This window comes from Nansenia antarctica (assembly GCF_963989245.1).
Source record: "Nansenia antarctica genome assembly, chromosome: 1".
NCBI lineage: Eukaryota > Metazoa > Chordata > Actinopteri > Argentiniformes > Microstomatidae > Nansenia > Nansenia antarctica.
Genome location: NC_137674.1, coordinates 76,011,432 through 76,027,409, shown reverse-complemented (window position 1 = coordinate 76,027,409; position 15,978 = coordinate 76,011,432). Strand labels below are relative to the sequence as shown.

General features: G+C 42.8%; 2 protein-coding genes across 2 annotated transcripts in view; one reads left to right on the top strand and one right to left on the bottom strand.

The window, feature by feature from the left end:
* Nucleotides 1-201: 201 nt before the first annotated feature.
* On the bottom strand, nt 202-2,447 carry psmd7 (proteasome 26S subunit, non-ATPase 7). The gene is made up of 7 exons (XM_080550345.1): nt 2,296-2,447; nt 1,977-2,068; nt 1,782-1,874; nt 1,562-1,659; nt 1,217-1,297; nt 1,008-1,099; nt 202-834 (listed from the first exon to the last, which is right to left on the bottom strand). Exons 1-7 carry the CDS (start codon nt 2,367-2,369, stop codon nt 381-383), a joined length of 984 nt encoding a protein of 327 aa, XP_080406471.1. The 5' UTR covers nt 2,370-2,447; the 3' UTR covers nt 202-380.
* Nucleotides 2,448-5,539: 3,092 nt separating this feature from the next.
* nfat5b (nuclear factor of activated T cells 5b) overlaps nt 5,540-15,978 on the top strand; it is a gene marked incomplete at its 5' end in the record, with an annotated part of 42,652 nt that continues 32,213 nt past the window's right edge. Inside the window, one exon of the mRNA XM_080532933.1 lies at nt 5,540-5,612. Coding sequence (XP_080389059.1) covers nt 5,540-5,612 — 73 coding nt within the window. The remainder of the gene's footprint in view (nt 5,613-15,978) is intronic.

The window sequence follows — 15,978 nt, the reverse complement described above, 5'->3', positions numbered from 1 at the left end:
CATGCATAAATAAAGCAACATATGCTGACAAATCCTCCTATCACTAATGCACTTGTACCAATATGTGAGTCAAGATATGATGATAGATATTAAGATAATTCTAATGTTGTCTAATGTTTGTTGAACCATAGCTATCTGGAATTCTGTCAACAGGAACCATGTACTGGGCAGCATTATAATAAGATACAAGAACAACACGGGTTAACTTTAATTCCCTTCCCACTTTTAATCAAAACAGAAAACGAGAGGTCTTCTTTATCAAAAAAGATAAATACAGAGTCCGACCACACCTGTATACAATAACAGGAGGGGTGAACGGATACAAACATCATTTCTATTGTAGCCAAAATCATATCAGTCCATACAGTTATAGCACATCCTCATTTCTTTTCCTTCTTATCGTCTTTCTTGGCGTCTCCCTTCTCTTTCTCCTTGTCCTTGTCTTTTTCCTTGTCCTCTCCTTTCTTCTCCTTCTTGCTGTCGTCTTTCTCCTGCCCCTCCTTCTTCTCGGCGTCTCGGTTGGCGATCTTGTTGTTGATGAGGTTGTGAAGCGCCACCACCGAGCGGATGAGCGAGGCCAGGTAGACCACCAGCATCTGGTCGTTAGTCTTGAGGTAGAAGGCCTTGATGAACTCCTGGAGGTTGACGTCCGGCAGCAGGTTGAAGACATCCTGCAGGTGGTAGACGATCTGGTGGTTGATGGGGAGCTTGCCCGCGGTGACTTTCTCCAGATAGGTTTTGATGTCCAGTAACTTGATGTTGAGTCCCTTCAGGCCGTGCACCTGGTTGGTGATGCGTTGGGACAGGGTGCCAACCGTTGTGTCCTTGATGTCTCTGTAAAGACAAAGAAAAACATAAAACTGTTTCCCCCCCAAAGACCTCTTTTCTTCGTCAACCAGATTCACTTTTTTGGGGGTGGGGGGCGGGGGACAAGACTGGTCTCTGTCTTTTAAAAGTATGAGTAGATTGTGAGCACCTTGTCCACAAGTATGGCTTTGCTGTTTTACCTGAGTAAATGCTCCACACCCACTTCCTCTGCCTCCTCAGCACCAATCTCACTGGTCACATGTTCAAATGTCTTAGATGTGGGAGTCCCATCCTAAACACAAAGTGTAATTACCGTCAGACCCAAGGTGATTTATTTCAAGAAGTTGACATGTGTAAAACCATATGCCTGTGTGTACAATCATTAGTCCATTCATCCTTCTGTACTTACATCATGCACCTCCTCCACAGATATGTAGCCCTCTGTGGGTAAACCAAGGTCTTTGGGTTTCACATCAATGATGACTAAGACCTTTAAAAAATAAAATAAAATAATGCATTATAATATATATAACATGTAAATGTGTGAACTATTCATATTAGTGGTAATTGGCAAGTGAGATCACTGCTATTCTATGCAATACATGCATTCACAGACAAGGCCTAGTCCAGGATTAAATCACACTTGAGATGGAAAATCTCTATTGAGGATGCTTTTTAGTCTAGGATTAGTCCTACTCTGCGTCCATGAAACCAACCCATTATTTCCCACTCCCATACATTTAACATTACTTACAGAATTGGTACAATACTGCTTTACGAGTTCATTGATGGCGATGTCGTTCTTGTGTAGTTTTGGACCCGTGTGATACCATCCAACTATTCTTTCTCTTGCTGAAATAGTGGAAAAATATTAAATGTATATGCATGAAAGGATGGTGTACTTTGTATGGAAAATCAAATGCAGTATAATGTCAAAATCTGTAGGTCTACTGGTAGTCAGTCAGGACAATTACCATTGACTTTCTTGAACATGTTGTACATGTTTTCCAAGTAGTCATGGTCCAGGAACCACACCGTATCATCCTTGTCGTCTTCATCAAACGGCACTGCGAAGAAAGCAGAGTGGCACCGTCAAGCCCGATGAAGAGGAAGTGGACGGGCATGACTTGGATGTAGAAGTGATTGTAGAACTTAAAGGGGAAACTCACCTGCAAAGCTGTTGGACACATCAAGTACCTTCTTGTGCCATGAGCCGAGCAGCACACCCACAACCCTTTTCTGACTTCCAATTTTTCCGATTCTGATGAAAAGAAATATGACAAACAAATTAGCTACTAATTTCCACGAATCAACAAATTCGTAGTAAATGTAGCAAGTCATGCAGGCTTATCTTACAAGACAGACGCGTTATGTCTACGCTAGCTAGCTACTGTGTTAGCCTTAGCTGTTAGCTAGCCGAGGCAACAATGAGTCCACATATTTTCATACACGCACAACTGGCAACAAGGTAATTCAGATCGTTGTTACCTGTTAAAATGATCCACCACACTCAAAAGCACCAATGGGTGGACGACAACATTTTCAACCGCTAACTCCGGCATTTTTGTGGGTAAATGTAATTCAAAATACAATACTTTTACGGAGCTGACTGTCTGTCAGTTCTCCACTATCCCAGAATCCTTCATGTCGTGCGTGGGGGGTCCAATGACGAAGACTGCGTTTGTGAATTTGCTTTGAGAACGCCGGAGCGCACACTGGGTTCAACGTCACAAAGTTTGATTGGACAAGAGGCACTCCATGAGTGCTGATCAGATTTCCAGAGCGTGTTTACGAACGCATCCAAAAACATGACTTTTTAGCGGTGTTGAAATGGCGCACAATTTACGCAGTTGGATTACATTTGGCATTTGTACCCTTTCAAAACATAATTAATAGACGGAAAGAATATCCGAGAGCAATTTTGACTTTTGTATTTCACTGACGAATTCATTGCGAAGCTCAATAGAGATATGTAATGATGTGTGTTAATGAGTAGGCTAATAGTATTTGGCTCAGATGAGGTTGGCCATTTCTGGTTTAAACGCTAGAGGGCGGTGAAGTTCATAGAAAGTGGTTGTTAATTGTTTATTTTACTGTCCTGATCTTGAATGAATGAATGAATTAATGGTCTTTATTGTCATTAATACAGTACAGGTACCATACAACGAAATTTAGGATGGGGGGGCTCCCCGGGTGCTTGTAAAAAAGACTAAAAACAAGAGGGCCACGGGTAAAATAAAAAAGTATATTTGTGTATAACATCTACCTTGCTACAGTACCTCTAAATAAGATGCTAAAATCAAAGACCTGACCTATTAACATTGCTGCTCATATTCACATGACCATATAAATGATTAAACAGCATTGTATTTTTATTATGGAGAGCTCTTGGAAGTTGAGGCTTCATTTCGTGAACTCACTCGAGTTTCTAAAGAGTTAATATTAATCTGCCCGTGGCAAACTGCTCTCATTAATGCTTCTCCCAGAGGGTAAATTGCGGTAAGGTTATAACATAGTGCATGATGACAACACTTTTGGGTTTGTTATCTAACTAGTGAATAATTTGGTACATTATATAATTTCAAATATGCCTAGAGTGTATCGTTTTTGTTGGTGGTATTTTGTATGCAGGAGTTTTAATTGGTCAACAGAGGGGACATGCTTTTTATTGCTGATCTCAAGTAGGCTCTCCTCCGGCGTTAGATTGTCTTAACCTCACATGCTCTTTAGTCTTTAGGGAACCAGATTAACAGTGATTTCCACTATGGGGGACACGTGATGATATTCAGAATGGAAAGTATCGGGACCGTTATCGACTAAATCAAAGGCTACCAATAAAGAAATTAAATCCCAAGGACAGGGCCATAAACACAGAGGCACCGGGCCGTTTGAAGTTTCTTTTTCCGTTTTCATTTCTTTTTATAGAAAGGGTAATGAGCTCGTCAATTAGAAACAGCTGACGAAACATTTGCTCTTTATTAACTCAGTAATTATCAAACTCTGATATAGACTGTGGCACGTGAAAGGCTATTTTAAAATGCAGGTGGTGGTGGGTGTAGTGATTAGATTCATTTGATTCATACATGACAGCAGTCAGTGTAAAGTGTCAAATGACCAGCCTTTAAAATATCTTTATAAATCTCAAACTTACTTTCTAAAAGGTGCATGTGACAAGGATGGAGCGTTACAAGTCTCACATACAGTACCATCTAAAAACAACATTTGTAGTATATCAATGCACATATGCTACATGACAGTTTAAACAGGTTTCGCTAATAATCTCACTGCTAAAGTTTGCCTCTTGCCATTGACCATTGCATTGTAAGGCATTTTGTTTTTGAATTCTGTGTGTGTGAATAGATACTATAATAATCTCAGGTGACTTCATTCAACGGGTGGTCTATCTTCCCTGTGGGGAAGCTCTCCAAAGTCAATATATGCCCTGACTATAATTTTTTGCATTTTACTGCATGTCACTCAGGGAATCACATCATGATCCTGTATGTGCAATGTCATGTTGCAAGTGGTTTGCATTTGATATGATGATGTGGTGGGAAATTCCCTACTGTGTTTACTATTAACTATGCAAATTCCTATGTGAATCAACATTCATCTCTGTTCATCATAATGTTATAAAAACCTGATGTAACAGAGCTTTTATGTTTCAAAGTTCAGAATCTGTTTCATGTTGGCATGACCTGGTAGGAGTGGCTATGTTGTATAAATATAAGACTGCAATTTGTGATTCTGGTCAGATCATCAGACCATCTAGCAAATCCTAGAATCTTGAATCTCTTGCGTTGTATAGAGAATACATTTTTTTAAAGGTTATTTTTTCTGAGTGGGGCAGTCCCACTCATATTTGTACATTTTATTAGACAGATACAGTGAAGTAAGGAGAAGAAGGTATGTTAGCAGGGTATGGGCTGGATTCGAACGCATGCCGACATGGGTATGTGTGTGCACTGTAGACCGTGGTGCTAGACCACTGGACTACCCCAGGCCACTAATCAGCTTAAGCTTTTAATAAATCTCCTGTGTTTTACTAGCAATTAGAGAAGAACAACCACAATGAACATAAGCATCTCGTGTCAGCATACCTATACTCTGATATTCTCACAAGGTTAAAGTAAGTTTGTCTGTGTGGTTGAAAGCTATGGTTTCAGTCTGATTGCAGTGTTCCTGTCACCATCTAGGTCATAGGCATTCCAATTGCTTGTGCATAATTGAAAAGAGAATAGGCTCAATCAGTCAATAAATGCAATTGTAAAATGCATATAAGTGAAAGCTTGTGTCTATGGCAGCTCTGAATTAGGGTGGTTTTTCTGATACTCTCTATTTCACTTCTCTGCTATGGTTCTTTCCTGAGTCGCTGTAGGCCTTGCTATCATGTGAGAGATTCTTGTCCAGTGTCTCTGGGCTGGCGTGTCTGCGTCACGGGGGCGTGTCTGCGTCACGGGGGCGTGTCTGTGGAGAAAATAGACCAACGAGACTCATTAGAGAAGCACGCATCTAACGGTGGAGAGGAGCTGGTCGGACAGGCTGGCGACACACACAACACGGCTCATTCAACTTAGACGAATGTGTCAATTCGCTTTTTGTTTGTTCTCGGAATATTTGTTCCCCATTCATTGTGTGACAGAGAGATATGTATTCTTGCTAGCTTGCTCTAGCTCAGCGACGTTTCAATACTGAGGGTGTCCGGTTTCCCCTCCTACTCAGAGGCATTGCGATGCCCTCTGATTTCATATCCCTTCTCAGCGCGGATCTCGATCTGAATTCCCCCAAATCCTTATATTCCAAAGGTAATGTTTTTAATTCCATTTTAAACAGTGTCTATACTCATTTCCTCTGACTGTGTTTGAGTTGTTTTCATGATAGTGCAAGCGTGTGTTTATTCTCCTGTAGTGCATGTGTGTTGTGAGCAAATAGGTGTTATGTTTTCCGCCCCCTCAACGCTGCTGCATCCATGTCGCTTTAGCATCACTTTCCCCAAATGTGTTCCTGTGTATTATTATCATCGTCATACTATGTAAGGATACTAGGAGGCGTGTATGTGCTATGAAGTATAACACTTGATCTGAGTAAAGTGGGCAAATTGTAAATTTAATGCACAAAAAGGGTTTCAGGGGTTGTTCAGCTGTCCCAAAAGGGTTCTTCAAATGGTTCAACTTCTCCCAGACAGTCGAACAACCTCTTCGCAAGTTTAATGACAGTGTAATGACAGTGGTATATGTATTACATATATATAGTTTTGTAAACATGATGTATGCCTATTGGAGGGGGTACAGTTTTGACATGGCCTATTCAAAAACAAACAACCCATATTTGTCAAATAACATTGTATTCTTCCATAACACTGAACTAGTTTAGGGTTAGATTTAGACTGTAGGAGTTTTAGCCTATAGCACATTAACTTTACAGTCGGGTTGGATGAATACTGGCATCTCATTGGCATATTTTGGCTGTGGTTAATTATAAGTCAACAAGACATATTTGTTTAGCTGGTAAATAACTTCACTTATTAACACATAATTAAACAATTGTGTTATGGTTTCTTATCTACAAATATTTGTAGTGCTCATGAGTGTGAGACGATGAAGAGTGATTAGGCTTTGCCACTTGTGGTCAAAACATGAAATTCCTGACACCTAATGTTGAAAGGCATTCATGCATTCAGTGGAATTGTTTACCATCACTGGGACATCAGTCGGCTAATTTCAATGTTTAGGGTTGAAACAAACAAACTTTTGTCACTCAGATTGTAATCGAACGATCCATATATTTGAGTAAACAAACACATGATGTGGTCTAGCTGTAGGCCTAGATTCTATCTCTAGACCTGAACAACCAAGGGGGTAGTGCACTGATTGGCTGACACTCAGGCCTAGTCTCCCCAGCCTCTGGCTGCACAGTCAACGATGAAAGGGCATCATGGTACTGAACTAAAGTATCTTAAAGGTATGTCACAGTAGGCCTATATCCTAATACTTTGCCTGGCCCGTTGACAACCATTGTCTTGAGTCCTTCCATGATGTGGTGTTGTGCCCACGGCCAGTTGTTACTCTGATTTATACTCTATATTTATCTGTCCATTATGGTTTGGCAATGGGCCTCTATCGCACAGAATTTATCTTTGCGTTCTCAGTTTGTAACATCAACCATTTGGCTAGGCTAAACAATGGTCAATTTTCCCACTAAAAGTGAATTGACAAACAACCGGCGAGTAGCTGGAAACTGAAAGATATTTACTCCCCCAAAGCCTATTTCGAAGTAGGGAAATGTTTTTGGAAGAGGCGGTCTTTATTAAAACATAGGCCTTACTTCTTTGCAACTCCTCCTGAAAATATGTGTTCAATATCCTGAGTCTTAGGCACAGATTAAGATCTTTGTTAACAATTAGATTCAGATTCTTAGTATGGCACTGTTACCTCTGTGTCGGCGAGGGAGATTGTAATCTTGTAAATCTGATCAAAATTTGGGGGCAATTAGGGACGGTAGGTGTAGTGGAATGAATTCCCTCTTAGCTGCCCATGACCTCCTACAGTGTTTTTCACTTGGATTCACTTTAAGGTTTTGGATGAAGTGAACTTTCTCATGATTCTGGCCATTGCCAGTATACCCTCTGACCATCTCACCCTCTCACCATCTCACCCTCTCAGTATACCCTCTCGCCATCGAAGAGCCCTTTGCGTCTTTTAAAATGGTTGCCAATGTCTTTGTAAGTTTGACACTCCAACCTGCAGGAGACAGTGAAGTGGGGGTGTGTCTTGTCTAGGTGCTGATTCTCTACCTGACTGCTGGCAGTGGCCAGGCCACTGGGAGTCTGCCTGCCCAGAGTCATCTGTACACAAACAGAAACGTTTGTCTGTTTCTGTGGCTCAGGTTTGCACAGGGTAAATGTCACAGTCTCAGCAGTGTGGGAGAGGTGGCAGAGGGAGGCTCAGAGGGGGGTGGCAGAACCCTCTGTAATCAATGTGGCCTAAAAGAAAGCCAGCCAGCAAGCAAGAGTGTGGAGCATTCCACAGGTGCAGTTAAGCCAGTTTTAAAGTGATGAGGACTTAATTCAAATTGCGAGTTGATCTGTGGGGGCATGCACACATGTTGATTAGTTTTAAAGTCTCTTCAAAAGGATTAAGTATGAGTCGGCTGTTCCACAGAATTTACTCACCATCAAACAGTATCTGTCAACCCACCGCCTCTGTGGTTGCATGTGTCAATAAGATGGCAACTGGGGGAGACTTCTGAGAACATGTCGTCATTGTGGTGAGGACACGGATGTGTTCAGAAATGCGTTCATATGACTGGGCTTCATAATGCATAGCGTATGAAATGGCTCCAGGTGAGTACACAGAAATGACCATCCTTAGATTGTTTGGTGTCACTCTTATGGGTGGAAAGGAGTGAGTGAGTGATAGGATGTCATCACCTTCAAGGCACTTGGTCTTCAGAGAAGCTCTTCGGTTTGTCCTAGAGAATTATGATTTTCTACAGTGGCTGGCTATTTACATAATCTTAATCCAATGGAGTTTGTACAGGCTCAGAGTACGAATCCACTTTTGTAACAACAAGGCCAGGGAGGGAGAGAACAGGGAGAGAGAGCCTCCTCAACTGCCATATTCACTTTTTTGTCAAATTGCAAATACTCAAATTTTGAGGATTTGCATAGGAGGAAACTATAAAAAATGTTTTCATTAACCAACAATCATCGTCACTTACAGAATATAAGCACTGACGTAATGTTTTGACGGATGAGAATATTACATGATCCCACTACCAGCAGAACTAGTTGTGTGACAACTAATCAGGATGAGGTCACTGCGTCCAAGCATCATGAAACGTCCATCAGGGTAAGAGAGGAAAAGGATGATGTAGCAGATGGGGTTAGCCCTCTGGGCAACAGGGTGAACACGAAACAGACAGGACAGCAAATGAATGACAGTTCAGCTGCTTCTCAAAACTGCATCTACTGTAGCTCATTACCAGTACTTTGGTGAATTTCTTCAATGATTGATTTCCTCATACTTTCCTCATATTTATTTTGGTTTTGTACAGTGTTTGCTGCAGTAGAAATGTGGTTTATAACATCAAACATTCATAGACTGTTTGGAGGTTGGAACAACCAGCTGTTTACCTCACGGATGTGCAAGGCGAGCAAGGTTGTGTCGTAGTTTAATTTTCTGGTGTTTTCTCATGTTCATTCCTCCGTGTCCAGATCAGCTGTGGTGTTCTCCCTCCTGGACCTCTGGTTGTGGTGTCTGTAATGAGCCACTGCATCACACCAAACTGCCATGGAAACTAGGGCTGCAACGATTAGTCGACATAATCGACGACGTCGACCATAAAAACTCGTCGACGTGGAATATTAGTGTCGACTAATCGTATATAAAAAAAAAAAACTTTTTTTTTTTACGGGAGCCATGCAAGAATCAGCTGGGTAAGTTTTAGCTAACGTTGTTAGCCAACTGGCTAATGTTATATTGTTAGGGTCGTAATGTTTATGTTAGCTTTACTGTTACATGTTGGAAAACAACGTCTCATGGACAGGGCTGTACATGCTATGAGCGTTTGTGCTATTAATTTATTTGCCCTGTGGCACGCGTGTGACAGACAGAGGCGCTTGTATGTAACGTTACGTAGCAGGGGTTTTCCATGTTGAAGCCAGGAGAACGCGAGATGAAATGAAGTGAGGGGTGGTCACTATTAAAATACCAGGTAGTCATGGTGGATGATCATGAATGATGCTTGATAAGTGAATGCTCTTTCAATTATGTTGAGTCCACCAGCGAGCTGTCTGTAAGATAAACAGCGCCAAGCGTAGCCTACTAACGTGAGCTGTCTGTAGTCTAGCCAGCAATGCTAGCTAGCCAATCAACTAGCTCTGTGAGCAGCTGTAGCTTGGCGTAACGTTAGGTTAGATAGCTAGTTAAGCCGGATTTATGCTTCTGCGTCGCCATTTACGCACAGCGAAAAGCCACACGACTAATCGCGACTAATCGCAAAAATAATCGACAGATTAGTCGACTACCAAAATAATCGTTAGTTGCAGCCCTAATGGAAACACAACTGTGGAGATGGGGCCTAGCATATGGTCGTGTCTCTCCTGAACCATGATGGCAAAATGCCTCAGAGACGGAGCTCATTAATTGGTAGAAAGTGTACGTAGGCTAGATAGTGGTCTGCCTGCGTGATTTGTGGGGAGTGAGGTCACCTTTACCCTATAGACCTGCATTTTGTATTCTCATGAGATGGAACAGTTTGCAGAATGGGAGTCACTAGGCTTTGTAATGTGATCCGGCTACCATTGTTTCTACATAGATGAAAGAATCGTCTACATTTACACAAGGACATGTCAGCTATTATGTTAAAGTCGTCAAACACTTTGGTGTGACTGACAGGCCTACTGTGTGAGAAGGCTTACATTATGATCAATAGGTACCCTAGGCCTTTAAATTGGATGGCAAGATATCTTATTTCACAGTGATGCCTTCCAACCCCCCTTAGTTTGCGGCTTGGTCCGACCCCGGACCACTGATCTCCGCCTGGCAGAGGTCCTCTTTATCTCCACCAAGCCGACCCACCTACCAGAGCTCCTCGGGTCAATCATTAACCATGGCAGGGGGGAGCGGGCCGCTCTGAGTGTAAACCTCTGCTGCTTGCACTCTATTAATATTGACTCTGCTATGTTAAACAAACCCGGCGGCGTGTGTTTAAAAATACTTGATTGCCTTCGATGCTCATAGATTTCTGATGATGAAAGACCAAAGAGCTTTTGAGGGGAGACAAATGCCGCCAAAAAAACTGATCAGAGTGGTGATAACTGTGAGCACACACGAAAAAAGGGGGTTGAGTTTGTTTGTTGTCGGGTATTGTTGACTCGTCGTTCCGATGTCTTCACTTTTCAAACGGGCACACAGATTGGAGTCCCTCGCTCTTAAGCCATGTAGCCTACTCTTACCTACCTCAAATCTGCAGGCATACACATCGGAGAAAGTAGGAAGGATTAGCGGTCCCCTCTTTTTAACCTTTCGGATTAGGCTGGGTTTAGAGAGAGGCCGGAATCTAAAAGAAATCGGCTCTCTTTTCCTTTTTTTTTTCTTTTTTTTTTTCTGCTTCCACACAATTTCATTAGCCTAGATCAGCTACTTGGTCATGGTATCAGTTTCACCTCTTTTCCCGTACTGAGGCGCCTGACTACTGTGTTGTGTCACATATGTTTTGTGACATTACGTTTTTCTCAGACCTGTCTGTATGAAACGGTGTCCTTGTTCACTAGAGAGTAGCTTGTATTTTATTTATGGTCTTGTAAGGCTTGAAAATTAGTTTTTTTTCCTCTTGCCTTTCCACACCGAGACCTAGAGTACTGTTGCCAGATAGAGGGTTATATAAAGCCATGGAAGCAATGCCGGTTATGAATATCCAAGCTGGGGGGCATTAGGGGCGCTAGGGGGTACAGAAGGGTGCTGCAGGGACAGACCCATAGGCACAAGTGTAGAGTGAAGGTATTTTTGCCAAAGTTGGCTTTGTCTCAGCGCCCAGTTCTACACAGCAAGTTAGTCAGCATAGTGTCGTGTCATGTGGTCTCTGTAGGCCTGGCCTACTGCTTTTCCTCATTAGGCTAGTTCACCTCACAAATTGAATCTCAATGTCTGATGTCTCATCCGTTATGTGAACGGGCATGGTCAGTAGATTTTTTTCTTTCTTATTTGTCATTGGCATTCGTCGCCTTTCAACACATTAGGGGACTCCTAGGGGAGTCAAGTTGCGATGTTTTGCTCCACATGTGGTGTGGAAATGTGAAGTATGGCAGGTATGTTTCAGTCTAGGCTATTTCCCTCTGTAGGGTTAGCTTAATCCACAACTCTTTTATGTTCATATTAACTAGTGTGTCCTTCAGGCATGAGGAATGTTCAATAGCCACTAGCCAGTCGTGTGCTTGGGTCGCTGTTTGGCATGAATCCATCTAATGGCTTTTGAACTTTTCTTTTTAGTTTTTTTGTCACACCACTTTTCAGAGAAGCTCAGATGTGGATGTGTGAAGGTGAAATGCGACCACCTAAGTGGATGGAAATTGGTTGACATATACATCCACTCACTCTGTTGACAAACACAGCTGAGGGAGAGATGGGTCCTTTGTCATGTGGCGGCTAGCCCAATGCGACCGTCGTAAAGAAAGAACGACAATCTCTAGGCCTAGATTACAGGTTTTAACTTTTTGATAAGACGAGGGGCCTTCTCGCTGCCTTACGATGTCATTGTTCTCTGTGACTTGTGCAACGGGTTGAAGGAGCCAGGATAGCAACATGCCCTACAGGTTCTCTCTTGGATCTCAGTGTTACGATATTGTCAATGAACAGAGCTGTCAACGCATCGTGAGTTATGAAGATTAGAATGTGTTACACGCCAAGAAAAAAGGTGTGCAGACTTGTCTTGAGTAGGGTTGGGTATCGTTTGGGTTTTATCCGGTACCGGTTACTAACCGATACTTTAAAAACGGTACCGGTACCAAAACGGTACTTAATTCGGTACTTTTGATTTTTTTTAAAATATATATAATATATATATAATAATAATAACACGGTCGACAACATTAAACAGCTTTTCACTTTTTTATTGCTGAGGCACAATAACCACAGTTACTCCTACAACCACAGTTACACCTACAACCACAGTTACACCTACAACCACAGTTACTCCTACAACCACAGTTACACCTACAACCACAGTTACAACCACAGTTACACCTACAACCACAGTTACACCTACAACCACAGTTACACCTACAACCACAGTTACAACCACAGTTACACCTACAACCACAGTTACACCTACAACCACAGTTACAACCACAGTTACTCCTACAACCACAGTTACAACCACAGTTACACCTACAACCACAGTTACACCTACAACCACAGTTACAACCACAGTTACACCTACAACCACAGTTACACCTACAACCACAGTTACAACCACAGTTACACCTACAACCACAGTTACACCTACAACCACAGTTACAACCACAGTTACACCTACAACCACAGTTACTCCTACAACCACAGTTACAACCACAGTTACACCTACAACCACAGTTACAACCACAGTTACAACCACAGTTACAACCACAGTTACACCTACAACCACAGTTACAACCACAGTTACTCCTACAACCACAGTTACACCTACAACCACAGTTACATTGTTGAGCCAACAATATAAACATAGGTTAAATAATGTTACTGACTGTAGCTAAATATTTGCTGCTGCCTGTCTTGGATAGGACCCTCTTGAATGCTGTACCACATAACGACACCTGGGGTCGCTTGGGTGCGGATCAGACGGTCTGCCTGACCTCCACACACCCCTCCCCCTACTCCCCCTCCCCCAGTCCAGCTAACACCATCCATCCTGGGCCTACCTACCTGCATGTTTAATCTCTCAATCCCCCGTCCCTTTCCTGGTTAAATAAAACAAAACAAGAAATCATAGAGGGCGAATGTCCACTGTCCCCCTCTTTAAATAAATAAACGGAAACATTATTACTAACCTGAGGAAATGCTGTCATCATCATCCTCAATGGGAATGGCGATCTCCGCCTCCCCCTCTCCGGAGGTGCTTGCTGCTCAGCCGAAGGGCGGGTGAACTTGCGCAAGCTGTCAAACACAGAGCACCCTTCTACCCTTAAATGTATCGCGTGCGTTGTCAGGTGTTTCATCAAGTTCGATGTGTTGCCTGCTTTACACACGAATGATTTAAAACATTTTGAGCACTTCGCGTTGTTTTCATCGAGTCGGGTGAAATGCAGCCACACTTTAGAACGCTTCATTGCGGTCTTCATTGCGGTCTTCGGCATTCTCGGTGACCTCGTAGCTAGGCTAGCTAGCGAAATTAGATAATATGATTATGATTATTATGATGATAATCAATACAATAATACAATCACTAACTATATTACTACACTTACTATAAACTCACTCTTCTTCTTCTCAACACACATGCTCACCTCACTACCACGCACGCACTGATTGGAAATTGGAAACAGGCGATGTCACTCACGTCACGACTCAAGTCACGTGTGGTTGACTGTTGCATGACACCGGACACCAGGGGAAGATTTTTTTTTTTTAGAAAAGTACCGAAATGAGGAACCGAAATCTCCTTTGCGATTCGGTACGGGTACATACCGAATGTAAAGTAACCGGTACCTACCGGTACCGATTTTCGGTACCCAACCCTAGTCTTGAGCTACGAAATTCGATCTTCACAGCCATCACCCCTCCCCCCCCTCCAGAGCTCCAATACTTAAAACATTCTGTATGTTAAGGCTTTACTGATGGATCTTAAATCCATTTTACGACTTGCAACCTGGGAAGGAACGTCTCAAGAGGGTAGGATCAGCTTGCTGAGGGGGGTTAATGGTTAACACTAACCAAACTTCGGTAAAAAAAGGAACGAGTAATCAGCCCCAGGTCGAAATATTACCTGTCCCAGTATTTACTGCTCTCTCGTGACTTTGTTTCGGCTCTAGCAGTTGTACGCATGAGCAGTTTAACCTCTAGAACCCCTAGCAACAGTTCCTGACGGTAACATCAACACTTGTCATTTTAACCTTGGCCTGGCTGTTAGGGTTATCATCACTTGTCCTCCAATCAATTGGTTGGATTTTTGAAGGTGTTATTTTGGGCCTCTCGTTAATCAGTCTCTTTGTTGTTTTGCCCTGACATTGATTTTATTCTTAAACCGACTGGCTTGGTTGTACTGCAGTGCCAACGTCTTGAAATAGCCTACTTCTACAGAGAATGAATGTCGTCCTGCCACTATAATGACTTTTGCTCTAGGCCCTAGGCCCATATTTCTTTTTTCTTTTTCTTGTGCTCATCTGGTAAAAAGTGAATTCCCTCGCTGGATTTATGAATAGGGTTTCCAAGAGTGACGCATGTGTCTCTATTTCACTGCAGCAATGTCAGGCATATCTTCCTAATAATACACTTCCCATAATAATCACAGGACCGGTCCCTATTGCCTTGCCAGTTGCCTTGTTGGTGATATGCAGTCACGGCTGGGACTAGTGTATCCAGCCAACTTCATTGTGTTTGAAAGCTTTGGCTTTTATCAGTATCTGTTCAATGCCAAATGAGTTAGTGAACATGGACGCTGGGGTTCTCATGTGACTCTAATTGATTACAGAGGGCTCGCATTTCAGACACACTGTTTGAGAAGCAACCGGTTGGCGACGTGCCCAGTGCAGTTGTCGACTTGGGGATGTTTTTTCGGAACGAGTGGCACAACGCAGGAAGAGTGACACAGGAAGAGTGACTATAGTGTAGTGTACAGTGCAGTAGTCAATTAAATTCCCCTTTTATAATCTTTTGAATGTCACAACCCTTTCCCTTGAACTCGGCCTATTTCATCATTCAAGTTTTATCTTCTGCCAGAAACTAGCCTATTAAAACATTTAATTGTGGGGCTTAGTAGCATAGTAGTCTTTGTCTCATCGACTCAATCAGGTTGTGCCACAGAAATGCCTAGTCTGAATCCTCTCCCTTAGCCTGTGTGCTGAAGGCTAGTCAGTCACCTGTAAATCTGACTCTACCCACAGTCTACACTGTCAGCAATAATTCTCAGGTATTTCAATAAATCCTCCCTCTGGTCACAGGTTCCAGAGAGAGAGAGAGTGAGAGGGAGAGAGGGAGAGATAGAGAGAGAGGGTGGGAAATGGGAGGTGGGAGGTGGCGGCCATTGCTCTCTTCGTGCCTCTCGGTTGGTAGCAGCCTGATTTGTGACACCCCTCTGTGAAAACCCTGAAGCGTCTGTGAGCTCTGATCCCTCTCTGATGTTTCTTCCCACTTTTTCCCCCACTTTTTTTTTTATGTCAACAAAGGCGTGAAATATTTAGAGGGGTAAATCATGGCTGCCAGGAGCTTTTCCATTGGCAGATGAAGAGACGTGGTCAGGTTACTGGATCAGGATAGACTTACAGCTGCACTGGCTGCTGCTTCTCTGGCTGTGTCAAAGAGCATGGTCTCCGTATTGCAGGCCTCACGGCTGCCCCACTGCCCCACTACTCATGAGCGTTGTTCATCCATCACCACCGAAGGTATTGAAGCCACATTTTCCTTTAGCCTGTAGTGGTTTGCAGACCATCCCCTGGCCCTCCGCCCGGCCCTCACT

What these genes read in the sequence shown, in the direction of transcription:
- psmd7 (XM_080550345.1), bottom strand. Translation starts at nt 2,369, where the DNA reads ATGCCGGAGTTAGCGGTTGAAAATGTTGTCGTCCACCCATTGGTGCTT. An exon ending in GTGGTGGATCATTTTAACAG is followed by an intron (nt 2,069 to 2,295) that starts GTAACAACGATC and finishes TCTTTTCATCAG; the next exon opens with AATCGGAAAAATTGGAAGTC. An exon ending in CTGTGGAGGAGGTGCATGAT is followed by an intron (nt 1,100 to 1,216) that starts GTAAGTACAGAA and finishes CTTTGTGTTTAG; the next exon opens with GATGGGACTCCCACATCTAA.